Source organism: Sparus aurata, chromosome 12 (genome assembly GCF_900880675.1).
Source record: "Sparus aurata chromosome 12, fSpaAur1.1, whole genome shotgun sequence".
NCBI lineage: Eukaryota > Metazoa > Chordata > Actinopteri > Spariformes > Sparidae > Sparus > Sparus aurata.
Window position 1 is genome coordinate 23,760,956 of NC_044198.1, and position 15,131 is coordinate 23,776,086.

The 15,131-nt window shown below is 41.3% G+C and overlaps 1 protein-coding gene across 32 annotated transcripts in view; it reads left to right on the forward strand.

Annotated features, from left to right (window-relative positions):
• The window catches only part of fnbp1b (formin binding protein 1b), a 66,518-nt gene that overhangs the window by 32,499 nt on the left and 18,888 nt on the right, over window positions 1-15,131 (forward strand). For 18 of the 32 annotated variants that reach the window (XR_003986148.1, XR_003986150.1, XR_003986153.1 and 15 more), the window contains exons 5-10: window positions 1,891-1,953; window positions 4,104-4,208; window positions 7,453-7,467; window positions 9,956-10,084; window positions 10,937-11,083; window positions 13,374-13,565. Coding sequence is in view for 7 of the 32 variants with exons in the window: in XM_030435193.1 (XP_030291053.1) it covers window positions 1,891-1,953; window positions 4,104-4,208; window positions 7,453-7,467; window positions 9,956-10,084; window positions 10,937-11,083; window positions 13,374-13,565 (651 nt within the window). In the remaining 25 variants the exon portion in view is untranslated. The remainder of the gene's footprint in view (window positions 1-1,890; window positions 1,954-4,103; window positions 4,209-7,452; window positions 7,468-9,955; window positions 10,085-10,936; window positions 11,084-13,373; window positions 13,566-15,131) is intronic. The other 14 variants (XR_003986152.1, XR_003986154.1, XR_003986156.1 and 11 more) reach the window with 1 other exon arrangement.

Consider the following 15,131-nt stretch of genomic DNA (forward strand, 5'->3'; position numbering starts at 1 on the left):
TCGAAACCTTGGGAAATGAGAAGTGTGAGTGCTTGAGGTAAACCAGAGCACATTCTCACTAACCTCTCCCATGTTCAGCTTTATGCAGGTGAGATTAACCTTCCAGGCCCCTTAATTTCACATCTCTTGCCTGCGTTGGAGTTAGCACAGAGAATACTGAGGACTTCCCTGTGCCTTTCCAGCGAGCTGAAACACAAGAGAAGTGCAAGCAAAAGCTTTCTGTTCTTTATAACGGCCTGTGTCCGTTATTGAATGGCAGCATCGATATTCAGCTCAGCTACTGACCCTCGCTTCCGCAGTCTCTGTAGCCAGGGGATACCTAATTGACAGTCAAGTCTTGGAGTCATTTTCATTTAATTCTTTTTGGGTTCTTTAGCAGATTAACGTGACGGCAGGTAACAAAGGAAGTATTTATATGCTTTATGAGTAATCACAGTCTAATTTCCAAACAACAAAGGTTTAAAAGTGGTGCTCTATGTTTCCAGGGAAGTTGGCTGTGATCCATACAGAGAGCTATGCCTTAGGGCCAAGTGCTGTAGTCCCCCTGAGCGAGATAGGCCAAGCCAGGCCTTTACAAAAACACACAGCGTATGTGCTGCGTGAGTTCAGACCCAGCAGCTGCCACCTAGCCTTGTCTGATGTGCCACACTTGACGGTGCCAAAATCCATTGTGACCTGCCTGTCTCCCCATAGATTACAATATCTGGCTCCTCCGTGTTTGTTTTATCTCCTGGTTTGTTCCTGTCAGCTTCTCACTTCATGTCCAACCCTTGTTCTGACTTTATCCATTCTTCTTTTGCTGTTTCTCATTCTACTTTCTCATCTAAGAGTTGTAACTGCCGTGTTACTGGTACTGTATATCCTGTTTGCTCAGGGGCAGTATCAAATCACACTGTCAGTACAATGGTTACAACAGTCACAACATGTGTTATTTATTCAACAAATTAGCTAAATGCTTACAATTACAATGTTATCATGTTGATGTCAAACATATTGTTTACCATGCTTTTCATCCATCTTATTTTAGCTGTGTGCTTACATGCCAATAGATGCTAAGTAGCACTAAAACAAAGTTCAATTTAGGTGACAAGAATTGAGACATTGAGATTTGCTTTAAATAGATAAGATTGGGTGTCTTCCCACTGACAACTGGTTCATTGTCTTTTAGACTAAATACATTTTCTTGTATCGAGTCTCTTCTGTTTTGAGTTCCCTTGTGAGAGAGCTGTGCAGATTCCACTCACTCTCACTCTCTTAGAAGTTTTTTTTCCAACACAAACCTTGCCGTTGGCACCATGACATGTGACTTTGTTGCTTAATAAAAGCAGCGTCTGTTCGGCTTTACCACACAGTTATTAGTCCCTTGGTTGTCATTGTTACTTGATCTGCAGCATGTTTGACCTTTTTTTATTTCCCTGGAATCTCTACTTAGTATAAAGCCTTCCTTCAGATGCTTTTTAGTATTGGTGTCGAATGAATGTTGAAATTGTAACACTTTTTCTTTGGAGCTGTTAAACACAATGTTGGTGCACCTGTGTTGAACTAGTGGGCTGTGATCTGGTTGATCTTTAATCAAATAGACTTACAGCCATTTGCTCCAGCATGTATAAAGCTCTGAGAGCTAAGCCTGTGCTCATAATGTTTAATGTAGCTGCAGTATAGTGTCTATTTGAACATGCCCTACTTTCTCAGTTCACATTAATACTGTCACAGTGTGAGTAATATTCATAGTATTTAATGGTATGGTTGAGACCCTCATTCCAGCTGCTTCTAATTTATTATCCTGACAGTGTCAAGGTCAGGTTCACCTACTTTTAAATCCCCTAAGCTTGTGAATAGTCTGGTGATATTTCTAATGTTTTTTTTTTCCTTCCCCTGCTTCTCTGACAGCACTTCCATGATGGCAGAAAGGCACAGCAGCACATCGAGAGCTCGTGGAAACAGCTGGAATCAGTAAGTGACCCCATCAATGTGCAGTGCCAGTTGCCATTGGTCACAGTTTTGGCTCAAGTGAGACAAAACTAGAACACAATACCTCATGTCATAACCAATGATCTCATGACTTGAATCCTTTCGAGTCCCTTATTAAATTCAGTTAGGTTTATCATTGTATTTTTTTGCAACTCAAAGTCTCTATTTAGATCTTTAATCAGTTTTTGTTGGTCCTAATCCTAACCTAGAAGCCAGAAACCATCTTTAGTGAGCTTCTTTCTCTGATTCCGATGATGAAATTTAGATAGAGGAAGTGAAAAGCAGAATGGACGAGATAGAGGAAAGTTTGTCGTTGTTGCTATGTGTTGATGCATAATGACAGTGGTACAAACTCCAGCAAAGGAAAGAGAAAAACATTAACTTTTATGTTACAAAGTGAGGAAATAATTTGCTAGTAGCCACACTTTTACCAGTGATGAAGTATGCACAGCACAAACAAGCATTATCTGACTCTGTTCCTCCCAACAGCAAGGGTTTGGGCAATCGTCAATGACGCAATCCATAGGCATTTGTAGAGTCTGTGCAGTTTGCACCATTTCAACATAATGGCAGGACATCATATGCCAACAAGCTATTACTGGAGATCCAAATGCATAACTATAAAGTATATTAACTGAAATTTTGATTTGATTTACATAAAAGTTTGAATGCGACTCTCTTTGATAGACTTTGATGAGCAAAGTTCAATCAATTGCCACTTGTTTTCATCCTTTGCAGCTGTAAAACCACAATTCGCTTGCAGTGTCGTTATAGAGCTATGTTCTTTTAACACACAAACAATGTGAGAACGGATACAAGTCATTGTCAAGTCAGCAACAGTCAGTGCCGGCTAAAGATGAGAAGCTTGCTAACGTTGCTTGATTGCTTTTTTATATCAGTATTTTGTTGTTTTTTTTCATAATTTTATCCGAACCTTACCTTTGTCATTACATAAAATGCAGTACACACAAAAATACAGTAACTACATTTTAGCTGTAGTCTTCAAGTTGCTGCTGGTGTACCTTAAATCACACATCCAAGTCTACCGTTGCAGAATAAAGGAAAAAACATCCATGTTAATCTGTGCAGTGATTGTCTTTTGACCTTAAGTGCTCAAGGCTTTACAATCAGTCATCTGCATCAATACCCCGTTATATGAAAGCACATGCTGCAACACTTAAGAAAGGGCCATGTGACTATAGAATATATCATCAGTGAGAGCACATACAGGAGATGGCAAACAATGCGCCTCTAACTGGAGAGGAAAACATCAACAGTGGGCCGGTCACAGAGCCCTGAGGGACCTCCTGTTCAATCCTTACCAGAAACAAACAATGTACTATTTATTTTGCTCGAACTGAAAACAGGGCAGTGTTTTAAGTACAGGAAGAATATAGAGGACAGCCTTTTACGTCTGGATGGAGTTATGAAAGATAAATAATGAGTAAATCTTTTGCATGATTTACGTTATCCTCGCCTTGAGTGGAAGGCTAAGAATGCAAAAAATTTGAAGGATCTGATAAGTAGAAGTAGAAACAGAAATACAAAACTAAGTTTCACTTGCACTTCAGCTGTGGAGTCTTTTAACCGTCTATGAAACACGTAGACCAGACTAAGATTACTTTAGAGATCCAGGAGTGGTTGTGTTTTCATGAAGGAGCTAAAGGAGAGATTGCACAGAACACCACTTCTTATCTCCGCCTGGCCCCTTTGACGGGGGAGAGAAAGAGTGTGAGAGAGAAGCATAACTGCCTTGTCCTCCTCAAACTTCTCTGCGTTCAATGATCCCATTGTGTGTGGGGCAGATAGACATAGTTCAGAGTGCACGCTGGCCTAACAAACACTGATTGTTCAGCTAGAGGGGTCGAAAGAGGGTTGGATGAATGCTTGTTTTTCTGTACACAAATGACCACTATGAACATTTGTTTAATCTGCAAGCTACAGGCCTCACTGCTGTGTCAGTGACAGACTGACCTCTGTCGCACACAATGCTGTCTCTGAAATCCATATGACGCATATGTACATGTTATGACGTTCATTACTTTGCTTATTTAAAGGTCAAGTTGTATATTGTCTCATGTCTGAAAATGACAGATTCATTGACTGATCAGGTTTGATTCTCTTTTTTTAAGTGTAAAAGAAAGTTCGAGAGGGACTGTAAAGAGGCAGACAGAGCGCAGCAATACTTTGAGAAGATGGATGCTGACATTAACGTGACTAAGGCTGACGTGGAAAAGGTATGTGTCATCTCAGCACCGTGCAGAAGCCACCAATCACACGAGCTTGTCCTATACCCTCCATGCTTAACACTACTGCCTGGACTTCCTCACCATCCCACCATGCACCCTCCTCTTTCCCTTGCCATTTTCTTTTACATTTTGTTCCCCCCCTCTTTGCCCTGACTCCTCATGCCACCGAGCCCAGCAAAGATTGAGTGACCATGTGTTTGTTGCCAGTGGCTGCGTGTAAAAGCTGGCATTGTATCAGCAGCACAGTGATCTGCTGAAAACAAAGCTGATAGCAGCACTGAGTCCTCATTATCACTGTAGAGCAGCCACCAAACGCTCTGCTGTGCTGAATGGGCTTTGCAACAGACAGGACTATGTGTTCATGGTGGTGCTTGTGTGTGTGTGTTTATGTGTGTTCTGGATTATACACATCAGTTGGCTTTTTTAAATATACAGTTTGGTGTTTCTGTGATTATACGTCATCTCCAATGAATCACACGCAGTGTTCATGCGATTCTCAGGCCTTGCAGACCAGAGCCCCCTTGGGCCTGTAGATGATGTCATTTCCTGTTGTCATAACCAATTAGAAGAGACCCTCAAAATCTCAGCCTTTAACCCACACGGCTCCCACGCCCGCAAGGCATCATGGGTCAGCGGCGCGTGCTCCTGCTGCTTCATCAGCTGTTGGAGCAGAGCTCAGGCTCAGAGTTGACACAGTTCAGACCCGATTATTATGCAAATATAGGCTGGAATAAAGAGCCTTTCTGCACTCTGGAAATACAGCCAAAGAGCTACAATAGGCTTAGGCTAACACCAAACTCAACTGGAAAGACCCGGTACAGCAGCTCAAGAAGCTAGTCTCCGAACAAGAGTGGTGTTGTGTCTGATTACAGTTATTTCATTTATTCAAGCATGAAAGACTCATACACATTATTCACTGCTGTATTTCCTTGCTCTCATTCAGTTAGTATATCTGTGATAATGTAAACAGCTCCTTAGTATGTTAGATCTTTTAAAAATGCAGATGGTTTTTCCTGCATTATGTGTTTATTTACATTCTGCCGACAGTTATTCCATGGATCATTCATGCCAGTGGAAAACAAATTCAGATCGGTCCCTGTTGCAGCTTTAAAGATTCTCTGACATTGTATGAAATACAGACTAGTAAGCAAGAAAATGCCAGATGTAACTGCTATATTATGCTTGTGGCAATGTTTATTTGATTTATTTTTTCTGTCTCTGTTCTTCGAAGAGTAAAGGTGATATTTTTCAACCTTATTCTCACCACTGTGTCCACTGTCACTATTGGTAGTAATAACTTTGCACTGCCATCATTGTTGTAGAGATTTGGAAAGAGCAGACTCAGAGTATTCTGATGTAAACGTTTGAAATGATTTATGTAAAACCAAAGTTTATTTTGAGACTCATGCTGCTTCCTCCAGTATGCAATCTGAAGTTAGACTCAGGTTAACAATACTGTATTTTTCCTTTAGGGTTAATCTTAATGTCTAACTTTGTCCTGAGAGTGATGTATTAAATACATCATCACAGGAAAAATACTGCAGGTTGACTTCAAAGCTATAGTGAAATTTGAGGAAGCCAGTGGCTGCAATGAAATTAGGAAGTAAATCCAAACGCCTTTGTTACGTGTTGGTACAATGGTACGCAGCATTAGAATTGTAGTTTATGGGCTGAAACAAATTTGTACTGTTTTTTAATTTAAGAAACACTTTACACAGCTTTAAAACTCATAAATCACTCTCTTTTTGGACTTTAAGCAGACCATACAATAAGAAGCTGTGGCAAACATTGCTACATTTATATTCATTATGAATATGTGGGCTTTTTGTTTCTCACCCTGCTTGCCGATGTATAGATCACCGCCAAAAATAATCACTTTATCATTCGCTATTTCTTTCTGTGTGGGTTTTCTGAAGAGTTCTCTTTTTCACCTATTCGCGTTTCCATTATTCAGAAATGAATAAGTTATAATAGAAAGGATTGGATTCCCTGAAGATCAGTGACTGAGGAAGATGACAGGATTTTCGTCCCACCCGTTTTTTTTTTTTTTCTATTCTTTTCCATGTGCATTACTAACAGGAGTACGTTTTTGCCATGTTTTATCTGTGGCGTCAAGTCTGTCAGCTGTGATTTTGTAACTAGATTCTTGATAAATTGTGCGGAAGTATGACAAAAGAAGGGAGTGTCTGTGTTTATATCGTCTGTCAGTTTCTTGATTCTGTCTGTGGTTTTAGATGCTCGAGCTGCGATGCCACATCACTCTTCCACAAGCTTGGTGTTAAGACTTATTTAGCTCAGTAGCATGTCGAGTGTAAAGGCACACAGTGGCTGCATCATTTTGAAAGTGAAAAAGAGGTAAAGGGTCATTTTCTTAGTGCTTGGTTTGTAAGGAAATAAATGTGGTCATGAATTGAAGCCCCAGAAAAGAACACGTGTCTCAACATGTTTTTGTCTTTGCAGAGGCAACTGTGCTTCATCACCGGAAGCAACGACTTGTCACAAACACAGCTTTGTTTGGTTAAAGCCTTTGCGTATAAGTAGGTCTGGGTTGGACAGAACTTATGTATGGTAAAGGACAAAGTAATAGGGAGTTTATATGTCTGTGTGTTAGTATTAAGCAGCTAAAGGCCGCTGTAGGATTCGATAAGTGACAAATGATATATTAACTTTCTCAGTGAAGTTGCCTGTCAGTAATGATAAAAAAGAATCGGCCATAATTTATGATACTTTGTCAAGCTCCAGGAGGTTTTGTCTGTGATGAGATGTCCCTCTGTAATGCAGAAAAGCTGCTGTTTGTTCAGGCTGAGGTATTGCGGTTTTCTCTGCAGCTGGAGCAAACCTCTAAGTGTTCCCTCTCCTCCTCTGGAAAACAAATCCCTCAATTTGGGGTTTGGGATTCACAGCCCAGATATCCACAAAGCCTGTTACAGTTCTTTGAGGGACCCCTGGCCCTCACACTCACTCCCAGATTTGTAAAGATGTCAGAAAGCATTAGAAAATAACATGCACACTCTCACTTCTGTTCCGCCTCTACAGCGGTTCACAATGCCCTTAATTCAGTGGTGGTTGTGTTTGTTTACTGTGATACCAACTTCCCTTTTTTAAATGACGACACGCCTGGTGGTCCAGGAACTGCATCTATGGCAACTTCTTGTTTAGCTGGAAACGGCTAACAATCCTCTTTTTGTGTGTGTGTGTGTTTGTATATTTATTTTTATGCAATGCCTTGAAGCGAAGTTCCCACAAGGTAGGTCCGGCGAGCAGAGAGTCCGTTACGTCTGTGGGAACACACACTGTCTCGACTCGTGTCTCGATAAACACACAAACACGCTCTCCTGTGCAGTCTAACACACGTTCCTCGACCGGGTCCCTGTTAACACGCCCTGTCCTGTCTGACTGTGATCTGCTCCCCCGTACAGTGGCTTCTTGTCTCGCTGTCTGCAGCCGAACACTTCCTCAGCCTGAGGTTTATATGTGTGATGTAACGAAATGTAAATGAGGGAAATGCTGAAAATGTTGTGTAACACGACAGCTTACATTCCAACTTTCATTCCAAGTTTCTTCTTTGTTCCACAGTCCTACAGACATATAGACATATAGACAGACAGACAGACAGACAGACAGACAGACAGATAGACAGATAGACAGATAGATAGATAGATAGATAGATAGATAGACAGATAGACAGATAGATAGATAGATAGATAGATAGATAGATAGAAGACACTACTTTGGCTCTGATGCAGCTGCTTCCCCACTGTCTGTCCTTACTAATTATCCCGCCCACAACATTATCTCATTGGTAACACGTGCTGAGCAGTAGCCTAACAACAGATCATAGTCTGAACCTGCAAAGTAACCAGTAACTAAAGTAACTGAATAAATGTGGTGGAGTAAAAAGTACAATAGTTGCCTCCAAAATGTAGTGGAATTACTTGTTCTCAAGTACAAGTACACATTTTAATAGTTCATACTTGGAGAAAAGTAAATATATTGTGCTTAAATATTACTTTAGTAAAAGTGAGTCACTCATATGAATAGTACTTCAGTAAAAGTCTGAAGATATAACTATCTTATATTAAATGCACTACAAAAGTAAAAGTTTGGCAATAAATGTATTTAAGTATCAAAAGTCCATGTAAAAGTACATTTTACATATATTTACATGTATGTATATACTAATTACTATGAGGTAGATTCATTTATTGATCATCAGATTTTCTTTTTTTTTTTTGCCAATAAAGTAAATCACTTTCGAAATGTTCAACTTAGACTCTGATGTAACATGCAAACTACAAAGCAAATATTAACTTAGATTATCAATATTTGCCTGTGAAAACAGTAGAGTGGAAGTCATCAAGTTAAACACCTCAAAATTGTGCAGTACTTGTGTGTAAAGTATTTACATTCCATTACTGGGGGGAAAAAAACATAGTGGTCGATCCCTAATAGATGCAGATTTATGTGTTGTCACACATTGGTATGACTAACAGAAAAAACACAGGTAATTTCCAGAAACTGACAACAGGATGTGCTGGATGTGGCTGCAGGCCGAGCAGCTTGTTACAAGGTTTCGTTATCTGCCAAGTTACCATGGAGATGATGTGTGCCATCATCATTACCCAACACCGTGCATGCACCGGCTACACCAGCACAGCAGCACATACCCACAAATGCATGCTCACAGGCCGTCACGTAGATCCCAAACAGCTGGTCTTTCACATGTGCTTTTTAGCTTTTGTCTGGATTTCACATTCCTTATTTTTTTTAAAAGGCTGTGACGATCATTTTCCACCAAAGTATTAGCTGTCACTCCTCCTGTGCTGGAAATAATGTACCTTTGTGTCTGACGAGCGTCTCCGCTCCGATGTCCTCCTCTTCTTCTACTATGTCATCTATTGCTTACCCATATGTGAGTATGAGAGACTCAGAGTGGTGTGTGGGTGAGAACTGGACGAGGCCCTTTAAATGTTTCCCTCAGGACTATGAAACATCAGGGTTATGTTCCCTCTACTGCTCAGTTTTTTTCCTGTGCATCTGCATCCAGTTGATTAAATGTAATCAGGAGTTCGAAAGGTGACCCTTTGTTAAAAATGACCCAATTAAAACAGTTTTTACATGTGGACAGGCTTCAGAGGAAGCAGATATGAGTACTTAGCTATACAGACACACATACACACACACCCCACATGCTGTCTAGCTGAGATAATCTCATCTCCATCTGCTTGCCTTGGATCCGTAATAGGCTGCTCCTGCTGCGTTTCTGACTGCCTGCCTTAACCCCCTCAGACTGAACTAGCTTAAAATAATCAACATTATCAACTGTAGAGATAGTCCAGACTGGGCGGGCAATCAAAATCCAAATCCTTCCATCAGTGCAGGCTGTTGTTTCTCTTGATATGTGTTTGTCCTGGCCCACATACTCTGCGGTCAGATGCCAATGGCTGTTGCTGCCGGCTGACTTAGATTTGCACCTGTGGCCACGCGCCCACAACCTTTATGTTTATGTGTGTGCATGCATGAACACTCGTATGCACAAATGTGTCAACTCATGTAGATTTTGATGCTCTGGCTGTGTGTGTGTGTGTGTGTGTGTGTGTGTGTGTGTGTGTGTGTGTGTGTGTGTGTGTGTGTGTGTTTAACCCATATGTCTGTTAATCAGGAGACACTGAGGTTTAGTGAGGAGAGTGTGTCTCTGATATGCCCATTTGCTTTATGTTTTTTTTCCCCTTCAGGCACGACAGCAAGCTCAGATGAGGCACCAGATGGCTGCTGACAGTAAGGGCGATTACTCCTCCTACCTGCAGAAGTTCAACCAGGAGCAGAATGAACATTACTTTACAGTTATCCCCAACATATTCCAGGTAAATATTACAACATATGGCGCATTTCGATTGTGTTGTTGTTGCAGATAATTGTTGTGACACAAACCGATTATTAACCAGTGTTTCCCATACATCAAATTTGGGTGCTCTGATACTGATACCCGTATTGCGAATGCCTCAAGTACTACATGAAATGCTGGATCCAGAATCCGGCAACTAAGTCTATACACAGGATTTTTATACGGCACGAGCGAACTAACATTTGTAATTTGTAGCAATTATAGCAATCATATCAATCCCTCATACAGGGTAAGTAGTATACAGCTGTTGAAAAATAATAATGATGTATGTATTTGTTTTACTCCAGGCATCAGAATTGGTATCAGGAAGGAAAAGATGGTATCAGAACAACTCTACAATGTATTTAGGTCAACACCCAGTTTTCCTCCACTAAGAAATATATATATTTTTATGTTTTTTGTTTATCCTTTCTGCCTTTAAAAGCTCTGTGCAGCTAAGAGTGCAGACTGATTGAAAAGTATGCCAGAATGGTGCATTCATGTGCAATCATTAGTGAGTTAATTTGCAGCCCACCACCCCCACTCCCCTCGGGGTCCACCGCTAAAAATAAATCCTAAACATGTGAGAAACGCTGAGCCGTCATTATGAGGAGTGAGGTTATTTTGTATAAGCGCTTTGGTGTGTTACAGTGTGAAATACAAATAAAAGTTTTCAGGTCAAACATTTAAAACAGTTTAAACTGCATAAGAGATTTCCCAGATGCTACGACAAGTCTTTGATGCTCTTTATCAAACAAAACTCAACTTTTATTCTTTAGTATAAGCTAGTAAAACTCATATTAAAATGAGAACATGCCTGCTTTTTTCGCAGAAACTTCAAGACATGGAGGAGAAAAGAATCGAGAGGCTAGGTGTGTGCATGAAGACGTTCGCAGACGTGGACCGCCAAGTGCTGCCCATCGTGGGGAAATGTTTAGACGGCATGACGAAAGCCGCTGAGTCCATCGAGCCCAAGACTGTGAGTATGCAGACTGAGATATATATGGACACACAAACACACACACACACACACACACACACCATATGGGACATATTACTCACTCAGCCAGGGTGTCAGTCACAACCCACGGACGACCAATTAGGCTTTCATCTGAGCAACAAGTGTGCCATTGGGTTGGAAGTCTTTGAGGGGCTTTTTGAAAATAAAAACAGGCCACCTGTGAACAACAAAATGCTGTGGGAGGAGAATAATAGCTAAACCAACAATAGTTCAATTTATGTGTCGGCCTCCCCTTTGTAGTAAAGCGACTAGGACTTTGTGTCGCCTAAAAAATACAGGACATAGTCACCCCTCAGCAATCAGTGACAAATAAGTTCCATATGAACACATGAAAGATTTCCCCTCCAGTTCCAGAAATGAGCTAAGAGCTGCAACAGCCTGATTTTCAGCCTTATGATGCTGAAAGTCTGAGGGGAACCGTTGCAACTGAGGATGAAAGGACTTGATGTATTACTCACTGTATAGTCTGACTCACCAGATGTAGACTGTTGGTATAAAGCCCGCAATTGGCAGAGCTTTTCAGGCGGCATTGTCCTCCTCTGTTGTTATCTGAGTGTTAGCAAAATCCCCGTCTCCACAGGAAACAACAACAACAACAACATCAACCTCCAACCTAGCAACGTGCATGCTGAAAATTACCCTGAGTTCCCCTAAAACTAACCTGGTCGCTATAGATACGAACGTAAAAACGTCAACAGCCGTTAACTTTTCTTTTGCAGGGGTTTAGCTAACTAGCTAACCATGGCTACAGTTATTAGCACACGAGTTTGAAAGCAACAGGTGGCCAGTTCTTACATATTGCACCTTTAAGCTAATGACTGATGGCTGTAACTTTATATTTCATGGACAGATATAAGAGTGGTAACACGGGAAGGTGAATAAGGTAAATTCCCCAAAATGCTCAACGGTTTCTATACCGTCTCTACCTGTTCTGGAAATAGGAGGAAGTTCAATCACTGTGCTTCCTATAGTCTAGAACTTCTGTTGAAAAGAACCTCTCTATTTTCAGTTGACACGCTTCCATGAAGCTGCAGGCGCTGGCGTAGAATCTGTCCCATGGCTCATATTTATTTATTATTTGGATGTTGAAATAGAAGGCAGCCTTCGCCTACGTTCAAGAGAAAATGAGTAGTGGGATATATGGAGATGTCACATGTTGGCTGTTTGCTCGTACGACAAAAAAACAAGTCTTTCCCCAGGGATCGCATGTGTGTGTGTGTGTGTGTGTGTGAGAATGTCTAGCCGTGTGTATGGCTCAGCTCCAGGGAGATGACTCCAACCTCCAGCCTGTGACTGGCTGCTTCAGTAAACAACAGATCACATGCCACTTTCCTCCCTCTTCCTCTCATAGTCTTCCTCGCATATACAGTGCACAGCAGCAGATTTGTGACCCCTGATCTTAACTCAAACCAGACCCCTTCTGCTCTTATCAGTTCAGATAGCCTGATGCACACTTGACTTGATTAATGTGCTCCTTCCTGTGTCTGATGAGACTGGCGGTGTCCCTGACCTCATTGTTTTTGTCATAACTCCTGCCTGACAGATTTGGGTCTTTTGCTCTTTTTCTTTTGTGGCCCACAAACTGAACAACGTCAGTCGCTCTCCCTCTTTCTTTTCATGAGGTGTTATCAGGGAAAAAATGATTGTAAACAGGAGAGTCACCAGGCCTCTATTGTGTTGCATCTTATCTCCAGACCTGCTGATTAGCTGGACAATCTAAAGAAACAGACAACAACATTTCCTTTTAGTCACTATCTTCTTTTCTATGATTCTCCCAGTAAAGTGTAAAGTCTGGAAATGTGGCTTGAAAAAGTAAAAATGTATGATATGAAAGTTATGTGTCTCATTAAGCATCCACAAAAATTAGAGTGAGAATAAACCTTTATACTTATTAGAAAACTTAGCTAGAAAAAACAATCATTCTACTCATTTCTCAAGACTGTACTTTTTAAATCGGGGCTGTATGATATTAGAAAAAACAGATGATATTTTGCTATTGTATGTATTTCCCCCAGATAGCTTGTATAGCTCTCATGTACAGAAGATGTGTCCTCGTTGCAACAGCCTGCTGTTTGAATTTGAACAGTGGCTATTTGTTGCATATCGTCCCCTGGCTCTCACATCCCATTTCTTTTCGTCCCTCTAGGCTGTCCTCTCTAATAAAATGGCCAAAGAACAATAATAAAAAAGATGTATTAAGGGTAAGGCTGTCACTTATTGCTGCAACATGTTGTCCCCCACCCACTAGGACTCGCAGCAGGTTGTGGAGTCCTATAAGTCCGGGTTCGAGCCACCGGGAGACGTTGAGTTTGAGGACTACGGCCAGGCCATGAAGAGGACGGCATCTGAAACCAGCTTGTCCAACACCAGAGAGGGCAAAGAGAAGCCTACTACCAAGACCAAGGGCAAACTGTGGCCTTTCATTAAGAACAAGAACAAGGTAACACATGAATGCTCTCACGGAGCTACAGTCACACGCAAGCGTTAATTGCTTTTTGTGGAGGTCACCTTTCACTGCGGGGAGATTTTAGTTGGGTGGGTTGGAGGGCTGGAGGGGTATCTGTTGTTATGGCGGCTCTGTCTGCGTGATACAGTGGCTATCAGACACATATGTGTTCAATGTCACATTTGTAGTATCTGTTTCATTTGTAGCACTGGCTATATGTTTAATTTAGTTTCATTTTCGTGTAGATTCTTTGACTTTCTGTTCTTTTAAGCTAAAGGAATTTGTTGCTAGTTCATGTTACTATTTGCCATTTTTGTTGTTATTATTATGCGCCACCCGTTCCCCCCCCTCCCCCCGGCGATCACCCTCACCGATTATGGGAGCCTTCCTTCCATAACACACACTAATGCATTTCTACCTTCATCTTGTGGACGGACTCAACTGGCAGATATTAACTCGATCTGAAATAACAGTCTCCCCTCACCGTGTTTTCCATTCACTGGCGATCAGCCTCGAGTAGCCTCCTTGGGTTTCCTGCTTCTGAACGGCAAAACGGATCTCTGACTGTCCTGTGGTGGCACTTTTGATATTGCATTAGATGAGAGCATGACTGAGTAATAGGGTGTGTGTGTGAGAGAGAGAGAGAGAAGTGTGCAAACTCCCAAAGCTGAGGCCTGTAGAACAGTATGTTTCTATCATATTTGCTTGATGTAATCGGGCTTATTTTCTATAGTGAGTGTTTGGGAGCACAGACAGCCGTACAGAAAGGTATTTCTACTGTACATGCACACTCACACACAAGCATGCGAGCATTAAAGAAACACATACCAAAGTAAAGCATTATAATTCAGTACAAAGCACTATCATTGCCTCACAGTTCCAGGGTGTTTTTAAGGAATTTCTGTCTGTTTGCGCTTGAAAAAAAGGGGTTTCTGAATCACTTGGCCATGCATGCGCATCAGTCTGATGTCTAAGAATCATCACTCCAGCTTCACTCTCTAACTCCTCCACTACTGGTAGATGAATAATGCAGTCAGAAGTTTTAGGACAGCGGTAAGCAATTAGATTTCTCTGATGATGACCTCAAATTCAGCTGCTGCTATCCTTGGGGATGTGGTGAATTTCTCGTCCGAGCTGGCATGGCCGGGAAAGACAAGAGAGAGAAAGGATTTCCAAAATGGTCGCCTGCATGCGCTTTGACTGAAACTCTCCGCTGTTCGCCTTGTCGCAGCCGCTTGCTTATAACACGCTTTCTTCTCACTCTGGTTTTTTCTTCTTTTTAACTGTTTTTTCTCATGTTTTATATGTTTTGTATTTTATTTATTTACAACATAACAACTGATACACTAGGTTTGACATTCCTTCGGTTGTCTTTTATGTTCTGTTTGGTTTTTCTGTTGTGTGTTTATTTTTTAATATTTGTAGGAGGCTTATTTATTTCGTTTTGTGTTCCCTCCTCCTTTTCCTCCTTTTGTCTTTTTTCGTTGGATTCTTCTTGCCCCCTTCTTCTACTTCTACTTCCATGTTTTTCCTCTTCCTCCTCCTCCTCCTCCTCCTCCT